Source organism: Symphodus melops, assembly GCF_947650265.1.
Source record: "Symphodus melops genome assembly, chromosome: 1".
Classification (NCBI taxonomy): Eukaryota; Metazoa; Chordata; class Actinopteri; order Labriformes; family Labridae; genus Symphodus; species Symphodus melops.
Genome location: NC_136691.1, coordinates 24,326,515 through 24,349,091, shown reverse-complemented (window position 1 = coordinate 24,349,091; position 22,577 = coordinate 24,326,515). Strand labels below are relative to the sequence as shown.

Here is a 22,577-nt window from a genome sequence, read left to right as displayed (position 1 = left end):
GAGAGAGAGAGACAGACAGACAGACATAGAACCCGATTACACGGCCTGTGCAAATGCAGCACCATGTCTTTATTGTTTATTCCTCATGCAGCCCAGTGCTCACGTTGTTATAGAAAATACAGTGTATGCTGCAGGATTCTCCTGACGTGAGTTCACAGCGCACGTCCACTGAACGTAATCCACACAAACATGCACAACAGCGCACACACACTCCACACTTTAATACGCTTTTGCACATATATTAGGCTACTACAAAAAGTTTAACATTTTAATGGGATAGAGGACCGACAGACGTAAAGCTTGTGTTTCCAAACTGCGCGTTCCGTCTTTCCCCACGGCATACACACACACACACACACACACACACACACACGCTCTCTTGTAACAGAGTTGGATTTATAATATCGTATGACTACATATATTAATACAGACTGTCCGGTGTCTATTACGCGCAAACTAGAGAATATAACAGAGGATTCCAGCAGATCAAATCATTAAATGCTGCGTATATAATATTTAATGTTAAACAACCATAGATTTAAATCATTAATAAGGAAACGCTTTTGTGTCTGATGCCGAAATATTCAACGTGTCTGTTCGATCGTTTCTGAGGTTGTGGGAATAATTCACCAAAACACACTATGAATAATCAAGCCACTTACACTGTGCACCTGAATGTGCGCCGCGCAAGTTACAAACTATTGCAGGGAGGCATCCTGTCTATTCTCACTCACTACCACGTATCATTACTCCTCTTTAATCATGTTTTAGCCTGTTTTTTGTGCTTTAATTCTTTTGTGCTGCTTTCTAAATGTTTGTTTGTAAAGTGTTTGATGCTCTTGGTGCAAGACAAGTTCCCCCAGGGGCAAAAAAGGCTTCATTCATTCATTCATACACGGACGCATAAAGCCGATCAAAGCAGAGTGACAGAACACGACTCCCTTATGTTACGTCATATGACGCGTTGTTGAAAAAAAAGCGCGTTCTAAACGGCTACGCTAAAAACAGCCACTTTCTCCTCTAAATTAGAGCACTTATGTGTTGAAGAACATACAGAACATTGATGTACTTATTCTACAGCCCTTATCTGACAACATGAAGTGTTAATCTCAACTTTTTTTTAACCTGCAATATGCTCTTTAAGCTGACTCATATGTTCAATATTATAAATAGTCGTGCCCCCAATTATCTCTGTGATAATGTAACTATGGTCCACACACAGCATAGTCATAACACCAGGGCATGATCCGCTATTGTGTTGTTCCCAGGGTTAAAAATGCAGCAAAGAAAGCTTTAGTTTACACTGGCATCATTGCGTGGAATAGTTTGCCAACTGCCACTCAACTCTTATTGTCGAAAGGGATTTTTAAAAGACAGGTCAAGCAGTTTTTATTGAACACGGTAAATACTAATTGATTAATTGGATAGTGTTCTGATAGCCCATGTGTTTGTGTTATATGTTGTGAAGTTTTCTGTTCTTTTTTTGTTTAGTCTGTTGCTGAGTGTGTGCAACACCAAGGACCATGCTGGAAATACGTATTGTACTTTTGCATGTAATCCTTTGGATTGGCTGTTTTTATCATTCTGATCCAAAATCAATATAATCTATCTATCTATCTATCTATCTATCTATCTATCTATCTATCTATCTATCTATCTATCTATCTATCTATCTATCTATCTATCTATCTATCTATCCATCCATCCATCCATCCATCCATCCATCCATCCATCCATCCATCCATCCATCCATCCATCCATCCATCCATCCATCCATCCATCCATCCATCCATCCATCCATCCATCCATCCATCCATCCATCCATCCATCCATCCACACAGTCCCTTTGATCCATGCGCACAGTAGGCCGGTATTTGTTCCTTCTTCGTCTGGTTCGTTCAGTGTGTAAGTGGCAACATTAGCCCGCCTCATGTTATTGACACTAACTCAGCTGTGATATGCAGGATGGCTCAGTAAACAATACAAAACTTCAAATTGCATGTCAAAAAAAATTAACTTTTTAACTTTTAGAGGCATGTTACCCAAATCCATCTTCAATCCACTGAAGCCCCCTACTGAAAAGTCTAACCTCCATCCTGATCCCAAGTAAGGTATTTTACCTGCTCCTCTCGAAAGCGCCTCGAGACAACACTTATTATGAATTGGTTATACAAATAATGATTAATTGAGAATCTCCTTCCCTTCTGTGTCTCTCTCTTTCTGTGTAAATCAAGCCCAGTTTCTAACCCCAATCGCTTCATACTCGACATGCTGCACTGCGGTTTCGCCCCAATGGATTCCTTTAATGAATGTGAGTGAAGCGGAGTGCAGCCATGATCAGCTGTACACACATCACAGGAGAAATACAGTGGGTAAGTATTCAGACCCCTTTAAATTTCTCACTCTTTGTTTCATTGCAGCCATTTGCTGAAATCAAAAAAGTTCATTTTATTTCTCATTAATGTACACTCAGTACCCAGTCTTGACAGAAAAAAGGTCCTGAACACTCTGGAAGAGGTTTTCTTCCTGGATATCTCTGTACATGGCAGCATTAATCTTTCCTTCAATTGGAACCAGTCCTGTCTGTGCAGTTGAAAAACATGATGCTGCCACCACCATGTTTCATTGTTGGGATTGTATTGGGCAGCTGATGAGCAGTGCCTAGTCTACTCCACACATACTGCTCGGAATTAACACCAAAAAGTTCAGTCTTGGTCTCATCAGATCAGAGAATCTTCTTTGTCATAGTCTGGGAGTCCTTCGTCTGTTTTTTGTCAAACTCTATGCAGGCTTTCATGTCTTGCACTGAGGACAAGCTTCCGTCGGGCCACTCTGCCATAAAGCCCCGACTGGTGGAGGGCTGCAGTGATAGTTGACTTTGTGGAACTTTCTCCTTCCTGCATCTCTGGAGCTCAGCCTCACTGCTCTTTGGGTTCCTCTCTCACTGAGGCTCTTCTCCCACGATTGCTCAGTTTGGCTGAACGGCCAGGTCTAGGAAGACTTCATGTCGTCCCAAACTTCTTTAAGGATTATGGAGGCCACTGTGCTTTTAGGAACCTTGAGTGCAGCAGAAATTATTTTGTAATCTTGGCCAGATCTGTGCCTTGCCACATTTCTGTCTCTGAGCTCGTCCTCCTCCACCTTCAGACATTTAGCTCACAGATTACCATTGACCTGCACCTTGGACCTCCCGCCAGCATCCAACGCACAACTCTAAATAGCTTTTGTAAACCTTACCCAAGACTGTTGGTGTCCATATTGTGGGTCGAGCTGAGTTCATTACAACAAAGCGATCTGGACACAATGGACCCCACAGACACAAACACACAAGCTGAACTATTTAAGCTTCAGCAAGTAATTGCAAATCAAAGAACTTTACTTAGCCACCATGACCAAACTATCCACTGCCTTCTCGAAGCAAATCAGTCCCTCACCCGTCAAGTCTCTGAACTCACTCGTCAGGTATCTCAATTCTTTTCATAAGCTTCACAGCAGCCTCTGCGGGATTCCTGTGCTATGTATCCACAATCATTTACAGGTCACTCCAGCTATTGTTGAGGTTATTTGTTTCAAAGTGTCACTGCGTTTTGGCAGCGCCCTCTGTCCTTCTCAACTTTAATAGCTAAGATACACTACGTCTGTGGCTTGCTAAGAGAGAGAGCTTTAGCGTTTTCCAGTCGGACAATGAAAAATTTGATGTACAAGGATTTTGTGAATTAGTTCAAACGTGTTTCATCATTCAGATAATCAAGTAAATGCCTCTGTCCGTCTCATGAGTCTGTCCCAAGGTGACAGATCTGTTTCAGACTATTCTATTGAGTTTTGGACTTTGGCTGCTGATGTGGATTGGACTGAGGAAGCACATCAGCCTTCAATAAGGGGCTAAGTGAGCAAATTAAGTATGAGCAGGCTATACGTGATAAACCCTCTAACCTTGATTCTCTGGTCTCCTTAGTCCACTGCATTGACCACCACCTAAGAACCCATCGTTGTGAGAAATTCTCTAGTCACACTGCTCCTCCCATGGTAAAGCCTGCAGTTTCTCTGCCTCGCAGAGAACCAATTCTGACCACTAACTCTCCAACCCATGTAGTCCCCTCCGCAACCGAGGAGCCCATGCAGTTCATGCAGAGCTCTCCTTAATCCTGAGTAGAACCTTCGACGCAGAAGGGCAGGTGAGCTCCATTATTGTCGCAAAATAGGACACTTTCTCTCCACCTGTCCCATTCGGCCAAAAGACAGGGCCCACCAGTAAGTGCGGGGGTACTGGTGGGTCAGCCCAAGCCCTCCCCTGGTAAGAACTCTCGACTCCAGACCCCTGAAACCCTCTGTTGTAATCAACTCTCAATTCCTTTCTGTACTTTAGTTGATTCTGGGGCGGAGGATCATTTTTTGGACAAGCAGGTGGCACTACAGTCTGGAATTAAGACAGAACCGTTGGAGGCCTTAGCAATTGATGGCAGATTACTTGCTTAGGTAACCCATTACACTGAACTATCAACACTCATCCTGCCTTGTAACCACTGGGAAACAATCTGATTAGATGTCATTACTGCCCTGACTACACCTCTGCTTCTTGGTCACCCGTGGCTGGGTAAACACAACCCTCAGATAGACTGGTCTTTAGCAAGAATAATCAGCTGGAGCACAGACTGTCATTCTCTGTGTATGCAATCTGCTTTATCTTCTCCAGGAAATGTAAAAGCCTTGTCAGCATCTCAACCAGGAACACCAGATCTGTCAACCATCTTTGAGAGTTATCACGATTTGGGCGAAGTCTTCAGCAAGAGTAGAGCTTCCTCACTGCCCTCACACGGGCGTAATTAATATCCTCCCTGATGCACCTCTGCTATCCAAACAACTTGTCTAAACCCGAGAGGGAGGCCATGGGGAAATACATCAGGGAGTCCCTTGCCGCAGGTATTATCAGGCCTTCCTCCTCTCCAGTAGAAGCAGGTTATTTCTTTGTTTCCAAAAAGGACTCCTCTCTCGACCATGCAAAGATTTTAGAGGGCCAAACAATATTACATAATACTTTTTGGTTTAACAAACAAACCAAAAAGTGACGGAGGACATCATTGATGAGAGCTTGGAAGACAGCAGCACCTGCTGTCTTCCAAGGCTGAGACATGTTGGGTTTCATTCCTGAGAGGGGGCAAGTGAGATCTGATTCTGACAGAATCAAGGCAGTGGAGAGCCCTCAGCCAGAGTACTCGAAGCAAATTCAAAGGTTTTTGTAAACCTTACCCAAGGCTGGAGATCAAACTCTTAGACGACTGAGCTACAACCGCCCCTGTACAAGTGCATTGTTTCTTTGTATTTCAATGTGTCCACTTAGTTTGAAAAATAAAAGTGGTTTAAAACTAAGAGTACCCAGGAAGTAGAGAGCAACATTGATTGCTCCAGACCAAAGTGTTAGATGGACACACATTGAATCAATCAGCCGAATAACCTCATCACCTTTAGGCCAGAAACAATTTGAATAATAGAGGATATTCATAATGTTAATGTATTTGGCCTTTGTTGATCCTTGGAGTGTCTGGTCCTGCTAAATTTCCCAACATGACAGGGTTACTGTCACCCTTGTAGGGCGATTTTAAAATGACCAATGAGCTGAAAACACAATTTAAGCTCCACTAGCCAGCTAAAGAAAATGTGAGAAAGTACTTTAGTTTTATTCTTTATAGGTGTGGTGAGGATCAAGAAGCTGTGTCCTGGTCAGCCTCACAGAACGAGGAAAGGTCAACCCAGGGAGGATTAGTAAGGATTACAGCTCCCAGGATGACAGCAGGTGTTATGCAAGGACTAAATGTAATTGTATGACCTGAGTTTCATAAAGTCTCAAATATCATGTAGCTTAATTAGGTCTGTAAAATAAAAATGTTGAGAAGTAACATCGTAAGTCATTGTAACAAACTGCATCTCTTTGCAGGGTTTTGAAAAAAGAAAGTCTAATGTCGAATTTCTTAATAATGATATTAAGATAATAAGAGGACTCTTGCCAATATTTTAAAGGGGTACTTCACCCACTTTCATTTAGCTGGGCATCATTAGAAACCTGGTAGTATTTTTGAATGGTCGTGCATCCTGCCCTCATTTTGACCTGAGACGAGAAAACTCTGGCTTTGCATGAAAAGGAGCCTCTGATGACGCAGAAATCATTTTGCTTCATTGGACAATGACAAACCTGACAAACAGTCACACTCGTCTGTCAATCGAGTCAGACGCGCCTTGTTGTGAATAACTTTTATCGATCATAAAATCAGCCAATTCAATTCAATTTTATTTTAAGGGACCATATGCAATTAAAATATAAATTGAACCATTTGATGCATTGCACCAGAGTCAGCCTGAGGCTAATTTGCATCTGAATAATCCGAATAAATAGCAATATGTACATAAAAATGTCCCTTGCAAACACACACACACCTAGTCAGCCCCATGAGGAGATTGAAAATAAATGAGTGCAAGGAAAAATGATAAAGAGTAAATGAGTGAAATTAGTGAGTGCACTCCTGAGAGATTTTTAGGAGATTTTTTAGATTTGCATCTTTTGTCTTGTCCAAGTTTTTTGAATGTGAACTCTGTCTGAATTTGTAGCATGTTTTCAAGATGTGAAAAAGTCACCAGACTGGTCCGTGTCGCTGTCTTTCCCTGCACAGCCTGCAATTAGCTGTCAAAACTCTATGAAGGGGGATGTATTTTTAATCACATCAGGTCACACGCAGTAATGGTGGCTGCTGCGCCCACGGTAATGACACCGTCCTCGTCAGCATTTTATACTGCTGTATCTTTTTCACCGGTGGGTGTATACGCTAACTTTTAAGAGGAAAAAATGGTATTAAAAGTGAGTCTTCTTCAATGAACTTGCTTATGGTAGTTGTGTTTTGAACCAGGCAGTGAAATGTAATGTCTGTTGGTTTTTTGTGTTTTTGTGTTTGTGCAGCCAGCCTCGAGGGGAGACTCGAGGTTTATTTTTTTAAAAACCAGAGGTCGCTGCTGGTTTATGTCAATCAATGGATCAATATCAATCCCAACAAAAGCTGACACAAGTGACACAGATACCGTATGATGCCAGTTTGGAACTTGAGTGTTGCCAAGCAACTAGACTATTCTAGTTGCTATGATTAAAGTTATGTGAAAGCTCGCCCTGAGTGGTTGATTGATTGAGATCTACTGATTCAAAAAGAGAAAAAACCAAATACAATGAGGGCAATCACAGACACAGATCACACACCGGTATTCAAACATGCATTTAATACTGAGTCACATGCAATTAACAAAACATGTGCAATTTCAAAGAAATTCTTCAGCATTAAATATGTTTGAAGAATCAACAAAAGAGGCTCTGACAAAAGCTCGACTCAGTAAGATTTAAACGGATAAGCTGGAGATATTATTTATTTGATTATTTGTACTCATTATATTAGTTATTGTCATTCAACGGTTTAACCAAAAAAAAGCTTCCATGAAAAGTTTATCACTTAGGAAAAGCAACCGGACAAGGCTCTGGATAGGCTCATAGAAAAAAACAACAGCCATGATTACGTCAAGGATCACAGCCTTTAAATGGACCACTGCTATAAAGGGATTTAATCAGTGCACAAGGCAGTGTAATCAAACTGTCAGCTCAAATAAGTGGAGGCATCGAACAATCTGTTCACGGCCTGATATTTCACAGAACAGAAGAAAGTGTCTTTTACATGTTAAGAGCTGTAGTGGATCAAACTGGTAAGACCTGTCTGCATCTCAAACTAATCAAGACATCTTAATTTGTCCTGGCTCAATCTAGCGAGATGTTCTGACCTTAAAGCTCAATAAATGTATGCACAGCTGAACATTACCATAAGTAAAATGAGCAGTTGAATGACCTCGTACAACTTGTCCTCCCTCCAAAAAAACCCTGAGAATGTGTTCAGGAACCACAAGCACACTGTCTTTGAATGTCCAGATCACCTGTGAATCCAAATGTGTCATAACAAACATTGTGGCCAATGATCCTGGGTCAGTACCGCCTCACGTCTGCAGAGGGACAGTGTTCTTTTTTCCAAGTGGCGAGACGTTTGGAGTACGGAGATGGCTGGCACGTACTCTAGTAATTAGACCGGGAGGAAGTAAGAGTATGCCTCCCCTCTCACTATACCGTCCTCTTGATTTATGGATATAAAGTTGTCTTCTGGCATGGAGAAATGACCATGCATTGAAACTCAGCACTCTGCTGCTGCTGATTGGATTGAGTGTACCTGCCCCTTGATCAAAAACACCGTTTGCATTGTCTTGTTTCACAAACCTGATGAAGCCATGCTGGTGGAACGTACAGTTTGCTTGAGTATGTAACTCCAGTCTTCTCATTTGCTGTCAGGATGGTGTTTGCTGCTGTCACCGAGGTAAAACGACTTACTGTGTTGTACACAGGGGATCCACATGTATGAATGATCCATACTCTATGTTAATAAGATGACAGCACATACCCCATACACCTCTTTCTCCTGCACATAAACCGACCAGCACAGTGGAGACTACAGATATTCAGATGATATTGTGGAGCACACCTTTGGCATACTGAAAGGCCGGTTTGGTTGGACCGCTCTGGAGGAGCACTACTTTAAGGCACAGAATGTGGCTGTCTGCTGTATGTTGCACAACACTGCCAAACATGACTGGGTGGAGCATGATGACATGGAAATGGAGGCGTAGAATGAACACTGGCCACGACCCGATGCTGCTGGTTCAAGGTGAACTCTCATGAGCTGTTTGGAGTGTGCGTTCATTTGTACTCTCATTCAATAATCTTCAGTGAAGAAGAACACCAGCTGGACTGTTGGATTGGGAGACCTCACCACTGCTTGTGCCACATACTGTATACGATCCCTCTTCCAGAGCATTCATGGCTATCGTCAGAATAAATACACTGCTGACCAGCTGACTGGTGTGACTGACAATGACCTTATAATCCATCTTTAAGTGCTGCACTCCAATCACCTGCTTATCGCAGGAAGTGGGCTGCACGTGTTGCTCAATATTGATCAGACGCATCCGTTCCTGCGGCCCCCCACCTGAGTGTTTGCACAGGTTTAATTATTAATTGTTTGTGGGGTTTTTTGTACCAACAGCAATGACTTTCTTTTTGGTAATATTCAGCTTTGTCTGCTAAGCTCCAAAAAATTGCCTCTTACACGTCTGATTTTGATTTGTAAACCAGTAAAACATGCAAAAGCCTTATTTCATACTACACACTCCACAATCTTTGCAATAACTCTTAATTGATCACTCATAAAGCGCACTCCAACCAAACATGCAATGTGTTGTGCTCTTCATCTGGGCTCTTAGTAAATGAGGCCCTGAGTGTCTTGCACAAGGACTATGTACTTTATTAATTATATATGTATATATACTATATATACATATAGTGCCTGGGCTGGGGATTGCATCGCAAACCTTTCAACAGAAAACTCTAATCTTTGAATTTTACATTTCCCAAGCTCTGTGCATCAGTGTCTATATTGAAAGGGTGTTAGTAAATACAACTCAGAATTGATGACAGTCAAATTGCCATTATGTGTTTTTTGTTAAAAGGCTTTGTGTTCTGTAATAAACTAGGTGTTTATTTAATAGTGTTCACAATCTACATCTAGGTACAAGTTCTCTACTCCCTCTCTCTTCATGGCACATCCTAATCAGCTTGAAAAAAAAAAAAAAGTGGGTTTTGCACTTAAGCAAAGCTGCAGGAAAGAAACTTGAGGAAACAGTGACACGAATTGCAAGCCAGGAATTTGAAGAAGCAGCTACAGGGCAAACACATGGTTTGATAGACCACACACTGTTTCACTTTACAGACGTGGGAGCTGCTGAGCAGGGCAGGCGTAGGTCAGATCGTACACTGATTTACTGCAGTGACTGTTGTTACACCTCAACATAAAAGAACAACATCCCATGTGAAGCTCGATTAATGATGTCTGCAATCTGCCTCCCTGTTTCTGGAGTGATTGAGTGATGGGTGATTTTATGGGCTAATCTTCAGCCACTTGGATAAAACCTACCGTTGTACAGGTCCGCTGGTACTGAAACACTGGAGTGTAGTAGTGCCAGTTAAATAAACACTGCTGTGCAGACTGAAATACCTCATACAGTATTTTACTGAATGGAAGCCCCGAGGTGCTCTGGCTCTACTGACCGTCTACTTCCACCTGAAGTCCCTAACGCACAGCCACCACCATCGTGGGTCGGCTGTGGCTCAGTTGGTAGTCGTCGTCTCTCAACCAGAAGGCGAAGGGGGCGACACATCTGATGGTCCCTCTTCACAGCAGCCTCTACCATCAGTGTGTGAAAGTGTAGGTGTAAAAGAAGACTAGAAAAGAGCTCGACTTCCATTTACCATCGGACTGTGTCGTCCCCACAACCACCACCGTCCTCATCAATGTACGACCTGCTTCGACCTTCATCTCAGCGGCAAGGAAGTGAGGACAACAGCAAGTCAAAAATACAAAGGAGAAATCCTAGACTGCTTATCCGAGATTAAACTTGATATGAATTAGTGCTATACAAATAATGGTTGGTTGATTGCTTGATTGATGTTTTGGTGCACAGGACAACCTTATCTCACATTAAGCTATGCAAGAACCTTGACTTATTTGTGTGCAAGCATCACATAAAATGTTGGACAAGGTGCCAATAGGATTCATTTCCCTCTCAGGAAAATGGAGATGACTTTTGTATCTCCTGTTAAAGTTAGCAAGTGAGCATGTTAGATCATGACAGGTGAGAGATGGGTACCCAGAAAATGTGTGTTTCCTGATACTTAAAGGGCGACTGTGGCTCAGTGGCAGAGTTGGTCATCTCTAAACCGGAAGGTTGGTGGTTTGATACCCAGCTCCTGGGCAAAACTTAAACCCAGGTTGCTTTGGCTGCACAGCAGATGAATGAATTAGTTAATGATGGACTGCATAGCAGCACCTGCTATCAGGGTGACCTGTGGTGTAAAAGCACAGTTATAGACTAGCAGGGGAACTGACACTTTGAACTCTTATCTCTCTCTCTCTCTCTCTGTGAGATCATATTTCAGCTTTTTGTAACAAAACAATGCGTTTGGTCTTTATACTTGCTTTTTAAGTGTTTCTTAGTCCTTTTACAGAAAGAGATTGATTGATTCGCCCTTTAACTGTATTACTGTCCTGATCCCAGGAGACAATCGATGTATTGATTGAGGTCTGACAGTTAGTTGCAATCAGAACTTCTTCCAGTTGATTTATTACATTCGTTCCTCCCTTAAGACCGAGAGCTGACACAACTGTCTCCGGCCCTGTTTCCACCCCACGTTTTTTATGGGCACGGAAGTGCTGGCTTGGCACTCAAAAGTGCTAACAAGTAAAAGTGCTGCATGTCAGCCCTGTCTCCATGACAACAGTCTGTTGGCATGGGGCTAAATTATATATTTTTTTGTTCCCTTTATTATAAGCATTAATCAGAATATTCTTGCCCTTGTACTTTGTCTGGATGATGAGCCTAATAATGACGGCCCCGCCAGCACGGCTGCGATCACACGGAACAAGTTGCGACTACAACACGATCCGTAGTAGACAACAACACGGGGAATATCACCGCCTTGTCCAGGAGTTGCTACTAAAACCCTCAGCAGCAACATCAAGTGTCTGTCCAATCAGCTCCCACAAACGGAACATTTTTATCTGACATGTCGTACAGTTTAGGATGAACTGAAACCACCAACACCAACTTCTCTTTCATTGTTTTTGGTTGCCAAGGTAACGACTACAGGCCATTCAACCTTGTGATTGGTTCGTTGAAAAAAGCGCTGGTGGCGTCAGCAGAGCCATTTTAAAAAGTTGAAAGATTTTTAACTTGAGCAGTCGGAGCGGCTGCACAAAAACGGCAGGGCGCTCGTAAAAAAGAGGCCGGGCGCTGTGCTGTTCATCCAGGCGGCTGCTTCCTGCTGAAAACGCTCTCTACCCAGCTACTGAAAAAAGACGCCAGGCGGACACGGGACCTTTGAGTGCTCTGAAACAAAGTTGTCTCTTACCAAGCTTAAGCAGATTACAGAAGGTTGAGTAAATGTTCCCTCTGTATTGAGACAGCAGTATGTGCATACATATGAATGAGACTAGCTAATACTGATAGCCACTTTATATAACAGCTTCTACCAGCGTGTGTGTAGGTGTGACCCGCGGTGTAAAAGTCCACTGCGCTTGCTGCCACCATGACCCGAAGTCTGATCAGCAGAAGAAAATGGATGTATGACTGGAAGCTAAAGTCCATTTAGCAGCTAGTGCTCTTACAGCTTCAGATAGCAGCTAGAGGCTAGCCTGACGGACACACAAGCACACAATGGGATCTGTGCTGCACGTAAGCGTGACTCTTTCATGATGATCCCACTGACATGTGAGTTTGTGGCTGTGGAAGGACAACCTGCCAGTGATGCTGTTGCCCTGTGCAGCGTATGAATCAGGGATGTAGCAGGAACATATTCTCCTTCTGATTTGAGCTTAGCAATGGTGTGTAAGGTTTGAACGCAGCAGATAGTGAGAGAAGGACCCACTTTATCTGTACTGGTTTTCTCTTTTGCAGGTTCCTGTGGGTTTTGGGTTTAAATCATAGAATATAACAGAAAATGGATTACTCCGAATATATAACTGATAGGGTGAGAAGATGTCTGATTTCTGACACGGTTCTGAAGTAATCACACGCATGTGCATATGTGCCCATGTATTGGCACAAACCCCTCTTTATACACACACAGACAAAGGCAAAGCAAACATATACAAGCTGATACATGGCTGAGAAGTAAACCTGTTATTAGACTTAGACTGAACTCTATTGATCCTTTTGGGATGACTCCCTCAAGGAAATTTAGGTTCCAGCATATATATATATATATATATATATATATATATATATATATATATATATATATATATATTAGCACCTCACATCCATCCATCTATCAATCTATCCATCCATCCATCCGAATCTGGCACTATGGCTTTTTTCTCCTTCTACTAAATGACTCAGGACTGCTAAGTGCAGTGGTTAGCGCTGTTGCCCGATAGCGAGAAGGTTCTCTCCTGTACTCCTCTCACAGTCCAAAGACACACTGGTTAGGTCCATTAGTGATTCTAAATTGGCCGTAGGTGTGAATGTGAGTGTGGTTGAAAGCTGAGATTGGATCCAGCCCAAAAACAGGAAAAGTGGTCAAAATAATATGATAGGATGAATAGTTAGATGACTCATCCATTCTAATTTGATGGTCTCTCTCATACATTTAATGTTATTATGTAAAGTATATAATCCCTGGATCTTTCAATGAACTTGACAAACCAATTATGGACCAGCTGAGGTCATTTGACAAGGATGTGTTATAAAACTATTAAATCAGTCCACACAGGTCATTACAGCCGTAGTCTTAACTTTCAATCAAGATGGGGAATAAGATAGGCTTTTGTCAGTTGTGATTTTTGTTTAAACAAAACATATTTTTTTCATCTCTATGCAACTGTATAGCTACAAAAACCAATACCTGATATTCCAAAATCGAAGATGGCCAGATTAACAGTCATGAGCTCAGGAGGCTTCAGCTTGGTCTTGCGTTTGACGGTCATATAAATGACATAGCCGTTCCCTGTTGCAGATAAGATCCCTGGAAGAGAGAGAAGGGTCAGAGGTCAGTGCTACGTATGTTTCTGAATCATCAGTCACAATGGGTTTCTTTAATTGGGTGAGATTAGCCTACTTGATGAAGGAAAGCAAAAAGGAAAACTGTTAATGGACCTTTTCTGACATGATCTACCACACAATGTGTTATTATTGCTGATAACTATTTGGAAGTAGGTAAAAGCAGTTGCAGCACATTTGATGGCCTTAAAACAGTAATTTCACGTTACATGTACAGGATTTGATTAACTGTCAATATAAGAGAATGATGGAAATTTCCCCAATAAAGCCCTCAACTACACCTGAGTTGTATTATTTTACGAGATTTTCATAATATATTCTGAATTTTTACAAATTGCTGTTAATTTTTTTTTTACTTTTTTGGTTTAATTGCAAAATGCTGGTAAAACAGTAAGGCCAGTATTTTTCACCAAACAATGCTATCACATTGTGTCAGTGTTGCTGAACCACAGCACATAGAGAGCGCCACACATGCCCGCGCACACACACACAGGAGGAAGTGTTTTATAATAATGTATACGTTTGTTACATTTGTTGTTCATTAAAAGAAGATTTAGAAAGGACTTTAATTCTGCATTAAAATTTGATTAAATTAATCTATGCTGGTTTGTTTTGGAGGCGCACGTGAAGTGATGTTTAATTTCGCACAGCATTGTGGGTGTTGAAATACAAATTAGGGAAGGAAGGAAGGAAAAAAGGCAGACAGTCAGTCAGGCACTCAGGCAGGCAGACAGTCAGACAATCAGACAGAAAGGCAGGCAGGCAGAATACTGAAATGTCTACTGGGTGCATCTAAATTGGCAGTGTCTACTCAGTCTATTAGTAGTCAGTACTTGTCTCCATGCTGTATACTATTAGTACACACTATTCAGCAGGCAGATCTTCGTTCCTATTTCATTTCATTTCTGCCTCCATCCTTGTTTTTCTTTTTGTTTGTTTTGTTTGACTTTATTCAAGAAGAGTAATGAACATGGAGGCCTAGAGTCAGGTAAACAAAGTTAAACACTGATTAAATAATAAAATAACACACAGTAGCCTACATGACAAAAGGTAATATACAGAATATAAAGTAAGAGAGACCTAAACCAATAAAGACGCATGGAAAGGTTTATAAGGTGCATAATAATGCAGACATCTGTTACATTTGTCCTTGTTCATTAAAAAGGGTCTTTAGAGGGGACTTCTCCAGATTATCCAGGTCCTTTGCTTTGCTTTGGAGGCGCATGTGAAGTGACGTTTTATGGTTTATTTTATACAACATTGTGGAGGGATAAAACGATTCGTTTCCTGAAAGTATGCATCCAATCCATACTGCATAAAACCCGGAAGTTAGTATTCATACGAAAATGGTCAGTCGACTGAGGTGGACCCAATAAATGCCCACTGAATGACAACAAGAGTTCAGTCTACTGAAAAGTCTGCACTGTATACTGAGCTGTTGCTATTCAGACTGGGCCAAAGACTAACTCGACAGCAGAATCAAGGTAAGACCAATAAGACACAGGTGAAGACAACCAAGACAGGAGGGAAACGTTAGTTACATACTGTAACTCCAGATTCTATGAGTATAGGCGCAGCCCTCTAAGGCTATCGCTATTGGGTTTATCCCTCGCGCGTATGCGCAGCACTGAAGAGTTATAGTCCACGCCCACCCACGAGGTGGGCCCCTCCCACAGTCAACCTGCCGGTATATAACCGGAAGGGACCGTGTGTTCTGTTCCCCAATAAAGGGCTTTTCTTCAGCCGTTCATGGAGTCAGTGGGGCCCACCGCTTAGAGGGCTGCGCCTATACTCATAGAATCTGGAGTTACAGCACGTAACTAACGTTCTATTTCGTATAGGCTTCGCCCTCTAAGGCTATCGCTATTGGGTTAGAGGCGAAGCAGGATGTAGTCAATGCCACACTGGGTCCGGAAGGTACCACAAGCACAACAACACCCCGAATAACCATTTTTCGCCTGACAGTATCAGGGGAAAAACGGAACATCCCACTCTTACGCAGACAGAGTGCTGAGCACTGAGTGAGACATTGAGAAACGGGAGGCATCCCGTAGATAAAAACGCACAAAAGAGCACGGAGAGGACCACGAAGCTGCCGTGCAGATGTCGTCCACCGTCACGCCCCCGTGCAGGGCAGCCGAGGAAGCCACTCCCCTGGTGGAGTGCGCCCGAATACCCGCCGGAGGCTCAGCTCCTGAGGCGATATAAGCCTGTGTGATGGCGTCACACAGCCAGTGTGACAGCCGCTGTGTTGACAGGGGCTGTCCCACAGAATGTGCCCTGTAGTGTACAAACAGCTGCTGGGAACAGCGTATGGCAGCTGTGCGCGCAACATAGCATGCCAGAGCACTGGGCACAGCAGGTGGGAGGTCGCCTGCTCCCCAGATGTATGGGGAGGAGGAAAAAACCCCTCCCGCGTGATCACTCGCGACTTCAACCCGCTAGCGATGACTTTTGGCATGAACGCCGGGTTTGGCCGTAATACAGCCGAACTACCGTCCTCCCGGATCCTGAGGCAGGACGGAGCCACAGAGAGAGCTGACAACTCACTGACACGTTTTGCTGACGTCAGGGCTAAGAGCAAAACCGTTTTAGCCGACAGAAAACGTAGGGGAATCTGATCCAAAGGCTCAAACGGCGCCACAATCAGTGCGCGCAGCACCAGTGCCAAATCCCATTGCGGGGCCAGGCTGCGCACCACCGGCCGAAGCCTCTGTACCCCTTTCAAAAACCGCTTCACCAGCGGGTGGCAAAACAACGAACGGTCACCAAAACCTTCGTGGCATGATGAAACTGCAGCCGTGTATGTTTTGATAGTGCTAAATGCCAGATTTCGGTCCACTAAGAGCTGGAGGAAAGAAAGCACTTGAGGCAGAGGACACGCAGTAGCGGAGAGTTCTCTCTCTCCGCACCAGCGTTGAAACGCAGCCCACTTTGCGGCGTAAGATGCCGTTGTGGAGGCAGCCCGAGCGCCTTGAATAGTGCGCACCACATCTGAGCCAGCCCCATACCTACCAGATGTGTCCGTTCAGCGGCCAAGCCCAGAGACGCTGGCCGATGATCGGGTAGCTCGTGAACACGCCCCCTGCCTGCGAGAGGGCATCACCCCTCCAAGGGATTTCCCAGGGCTCGCCTGACGTCATCTGATGTAGACACGGGAACCACATCGCATGCTCGCGCAGCGGGGCGATCAAGATGGCGCACAGCTTCTCCTTCCTCACTCTGCCCAGGAAGCTCGAAATCAACGGGACAGGGGGAAACGCATAAATGAGCGTCCTCGGCCATATCCGGTGCGAAAAGGCGTCCACCCCGAGAGGAGGGTCGTCCTTTGCGCTCAGGGAGAACCAAAGGGGGCACCGTGCATTTTCGCGTGCTGCGAACATGTCCACCTCTGCTCTGCCGAACCTTTCCCATAACTGGGAAACCAGGTCTGCATGAAGGGTCCAAGATCCCGGACGAGGACCCCCCCTTGACATGATGTCCGCTCCCCGGTTCAGTTCGCCGGGGACATACAGAGCACAGAGACAAAGTAACCGTGTGCTCGCCCAGACCAGCAGCTTCCTGGCTATGCCGAGAAGCTGGGCTGAACGCACCCCGCCCTGGCGATTGATATAGGCGGCTGTCGCCCTGTTGTCTGTGCGGATCATGATGATCTTTTAGCAAGGGGAAGAAGTGATGAACCACTTCCCACACCGCAAGCAGCTCCAACCCGTTTATGTGGAGGGACATGCGCGCCGGCCACACTCCTCCTACTGCTCGGGACAGACACGTCCCTCCCCACCTGGAGAGAGATGCGTCTGTGAACACCGAGATGCGTGACGTAGCCCTTCCCAGGGGCACCCCCGCCGACGTCACGCGGGGATTCCCCCAGTGGGCCAAGTCCAACGCAACGGATAAAGGAACGTGGAGCAGACGTCTCCGCTGCAGCCGGGGATCAATGCATTGATGGATGAACCACCGCTGCAGACGTCTCATGTGGAGCAGGCCCAGAGGAATAACGACATGAGCCGCCGCCATCATGCCCAACAGCCGCATGACAGTGAGAGCTGTCACCTTGTTGCGTGGCTTCACTCGGCTTAATAATTCTGTCAGCGCCTCCACCCTCTGCTGGGAGAGCCGCGCTGACATGTTGGCCGAGTTCAACATCACCCCCAGGTACATTATGGACCGGGATGGGATGGGGGAGCTTTTCGCCCAGTTCACAATGAACCCCAATCTCGACAGATGAGACACGAGTGCCCTCGTCTGGAGAGCTGCTTCCTCTCTGGAGCGCGCCAGTAACAACAGGTCGTCCAGATAGAATAACACTCTCATCCCTGCCCGGTGAAGCGGAGTTAGAGCTGCTTCTATGCACTTGGAGAAAGTGCGCGGAGCCAGGGAATAACCGAACGGCAGACGGTTGTATTGATACGATGTCCCCTCGAACGCGAAGCGCAGGTACTGCCTGTGTTTCGGGAGGATGGGGACATGGAAGTAGGCGTCCTTTAGGTCGATGGACGTGAACCAGTCGTCCTGGTGAACACACTCCAGCACCCGTTTGATTGTCAGCATATGAAATGATCTGACCACAATCGATTTGTTGAAAAGAGACAGGTCGAGGATGGGCCTCATCCCGCCTGTCTTCTTCCGCACAAGGAAATAGCGAGAGTAAAAACCCCGGCTCTCCTCCTCTCGCTCCACTCTGGAGATGGCACCCTTCGTCAGGAGCTCCTGCAGCTCTGACCGAAGAGCCAGGCGCCCCTCCCTGGATGGCATGATCGTCTCCACTACCCCATTGAATCGTGGAGGAGGAGACGCAAACTGCAGGGCGTAACCCCGTTGAAGCAGTCTGTCCAGCCAGCTGTCCAGGGAACATACGTCCCGCCATACGGAGTAATGCTCCGAGAGCGGGCGTACCTGTAGATGAGGCTCCGCCCCCCTGTCCATCAGCCACGTCAGAGCCCCGACCGCCGCTGCACGTGGAGCGAGCTCCCGTGCAGCCCAAGGGGGGCCCGACTCGAAAGGGCTGTTGGGAAGCCCGAAGAGGCTCACACACAGAGGATGGAGACGGAAGAGACAAGTCCACACGACGCACCGAACCAGCACTCGTGGGCTCATGGTGGCCCCCCACCTGTCCACCGAAGAGCTCACCTCGTGAGGAAACACTCCGATGAAGAGAGGACTGAAGAGATGGCATGTGTCTCGCGACAGACGTCGCAGTTGACTCATACAGCCCAGCTGGTTTTTTAGCAAAAAAACGAGCTGGCTGTACGCTCATTGTGGGAGGTGCGGAGGTGACAGGGCAACATGACTGAACAAACTCAGAACGGGAGCCCATGGAACCAGTATTAACTGCTTTATTATTAATACCGCTCATACACTCAACACCCCCCACCTCATGTCAGCGCCGCCACTGCTGCCTCGCAGGCTGGTCGGCAGAGGAGGTGGCAGGGCGTTTTGCCCCCCTGCGTGTCTGCGCTGGTGGGGGCTGCCGCCGAGGAAACTCCTCTGGACGGGAAGCTGCCGCCGCAGCTGGACGTCCTCCTGATCTATCGGCCCGTCTGGTCTGCTGCCGGCCGCGCTGTATGCCACCGCGCTGACGTGGCCCCGGCCTGCTCCAACCAGCATGGCGGCGGAGCCCCTCCGCCTCCTCTGCTGCCACCCGCAAACTATCCGCCAAGGCCCCGAATTGTGGCCCGAACAGCCCCTCATGGCTGACCGGAGCCTCAACAAGCTGCCTCCTGGCAGCTTCGGGGATGGGTGACCGCTGGAGCCAGAGGTGCCGATGCACCTGGGTCTGCCACGTTGCAATCCTCGCCGACGCAACCGCAATGGTGGCACACAGAGAAAGGGCAGCGCTGGATGCCTTTCTGATCTCCAAAGCCTCCTCTGGTGCCATTGTTGTGGACTGGACCGCCAGTCTCGACATGGAATGGGCTAATAAGGACAAATTATTAGCTGCAGCAGAGGCCCTCAGGAGCCTCGGATCCGCCGCTGCCCCCTCCTGATAGGGGATCAGAGCCGGGAACCGCGGCCACACCGGGTCCCGCCGGACCGGCCGGAGAAGTGGAAAATCCCCCGCCATCTCATCAATCGGCTCCTCCTCACGTGCCATCGGCACAGTGAGGCCCCGTCGAGCTGCAGCCGTTCTAATGATACCCGGCAGCTCCTGAAGCAGCGAGCGGCTCTCAGTCAGATTCCCAGGAGAGCCTGGGCAATCTGACTCGGTGACGGTGTCAGGTGCATCCTCCAGCCCTCCCGGCAGGGAGAGGGGAGGAATGGGAGACCCTGACACCGACCCACGGATGGAGTACGGTGAATCCCCAGACTCCTCTCCATGGTCCAGCATGTCTATCTCCCGTCCCCCTGTGTATTCCCCCACCTGCCACACCGGCTCTGCAGCTACAGCGAAGGCTTCCGCTCTCCGCTGTAGGTCATCACGGGGAAGGCGTAGGCAGCTGCTACACGTCGCCCGTGAAGTTAATGCCAGGCTGGCACGCTCCGACCCAAGGCAGGCCTCACAGAGACGGTGAGAATCAGCCGGCAAGATGTACCCGGTCTGACATTTTGGACACACACGGATGGAGGCAGACATGCTTAATTTCTGTTTCTCTTGCAGGTGCTTGTGCATACTTACACGCTGAAGAAAAGAGGGAACAGAACACACGGTCCCTTCCGGCTATATACCGGCAGGTTGACTGTGGGAGGGGCCCACCTCGTGGGTGGGCGTGGACTACAACTCTTCAGTGCTGCGCATACGCGCGAGGGATAAACCCAATAGCGATAGCCTTAGAGGGCGAAGCCTATACGAAATAGAACACAGCAGGAAGAAAATACAAGAAACACTGTGGATAATGACAATATAAATCAGGAAACACTGATGACACACAGAACAATAATGTAACACTAAAACACACTTTAAACACCAGAATAACAGATTACAAAATAAAACAGAAAACACTAAAGATTAAGCTAGGAAACATTAAGATAACACACAAATAAAAACATGGAAACCTAAACTCTGAAAAACACAAAAAGATAAAACTAAAGATCAAATCACGACACACTGTCTGATCTCCTGGTTCCTCTGAACACTCCGGCAGCTCTTCTTTTAAAATGAAACATGACAAGTCAAAGCTTCAGGCCACATCACTCATCAGGAAATAAACACCCAATGAGAGCGACACATTTGTGTCACTTAAATCATCATGAGACAGGGGGAAATAGAAATAATTTTCTTACAGATAATGGAGTTCATCCTCTCAATGAGTGAGAGAGTTGTTAATATCACAACATGGTAATTGACTGTTCAGCCCCCATCCCCACTCTGCGTCCACCCTGCTGACTCTGGTACCAGAAGTCACTGTCTGATATGTGACACTGGCGTAAACGTAAAGATTCCTCACTTGAAGGTCATTTAAATGTCAAAATATTCTGTGTTTCTAACACTGATGTGTGTCTGAAGTCTACAACCCCCCAGTCTGTCCTCTCCATCTTCTGCCTGATCCACTTTAAAGGAAAAAGGGCAGTAGCCCCTTACTGAATGATGATACTCAATATCGATACGTCTTATGTTAACAATCAGTTGCACAAGTTCAACATGTACATGAAAATAAACTTTATTTTATGCATCACAAAACAAACAGTGTTTTGTGATAGATGTGTTCGTTTGAGAGAGAGAGAGGAGGAGCAGGGTGAAGAGGGAGAGACAGTGATATGAGAGATATCACTGGACAGTCTGGATCAGGAATTGTTTGATGAGGTTATGCTTTCCACAACTCCGCCCATGACACTTTGTAGCCCATCTTGTCCAGGCTCCCTGCTGCTTCATTCAAACCATGTTGCTGGCCAACTCCTCCTATTCTGATGCTGCACCAGTGATCTCCTGTCCTTCCCCTGCGCCGTGCTCTAGTGAGATGTTGTGCAGTTACCGAGGCCTGCTCTTCCATGAGCCACTGCTGGTTTTACAGTGATGTGAATTGGACTTCTTATGCAACGGTTTTGTGTCCAACTGGTCATACAGTAACTCACCTGTGATAGAATCATGGCATTCATGGGGCCTTCTTAATGAAATTATTCCTAATGTATCTGAAATTCGCTCAATTAAATTTGATTCTATTCATTATTTTTTTAACTTGTGATTTAAGTTTTGAGAAGCACATGCATACTGTTTTATTGACATTAAGGTGTACACATGAAGTTGCTAATCAGTTTAAAATATTGACCGTTGTAGCTGATAACTCTTCTGCAGCTTGCCTCTTACAGATATATGACTGAGTCATCAGCAAATCTGACCCGTGGCTCTTCCCCGCTCTCTCACTGTCTTTGATTTGTGACTCTGTCCATTGTTCTGTCCCTAAATATAAAGCCTTAAACCTATAAATAAAACACACATTGATAAATAAATAAAAATGTCTTCAGCCAGGATAAATAATTGTGCAATTATGGCTACTGCTTTTCCAGTTCAGAGACAGCAGCAGCAACAAAGCTATTTTTACATCGTTTCTTCCTGCAGAATTGGAAACCTCTGTCCGGAGGGGAGAAGCTGAACGTCACTGTGCAAAGGGTAGAAATCATCATTTGAGATCGAGCTCGCTGTGCGCTGTAACTGTCTCATGTATGAGGTCGATGAGTAGAGCTGTGAGTCACCAATCAGTTGACTCGAACATTTATCAACTTGGTTAAGATGTGGGACCGAACCATGACACCAAAGTGTCCATTTGACATGCCCAAAAACCAAACCAAATCCTTTTGTGAATCAGGCATTTAGATTTTACAAAGCATCACACAGCTTAGCTGCAGTGGAGCAGACAGTCGGTATATTCAAACATTAATTAGCATCACTTGCACAAATAATTCACAAATGGCAAGAATATTGAAGTCCTGATGTCTCTGCAGTAAAGTATGAGACATGT

General features: G+C 45.6%; 1 protein-coding gene across 1 annotated transcript in view; it reads right to left on the bottom strand.

Annotated features, from left to right (window-relative positions):
- opn5 (opsin 5) overlaps positions 1-22,577 on the bottom strand; it is a 104,575-nt gene that overhangs the window by 16,815 nt on the left and 65,183 nt on the right. The window contains exon 3 of the mRNA XM_079339655.1: positions 13,529-13,648. Coding sequence (XP_079195781.1) covers positions 13,529-13,648 — 120 coding nt within the window. The remainder of the gene's footprint in view (positions 1-13,528; positions 13,649-22,577) is intronic.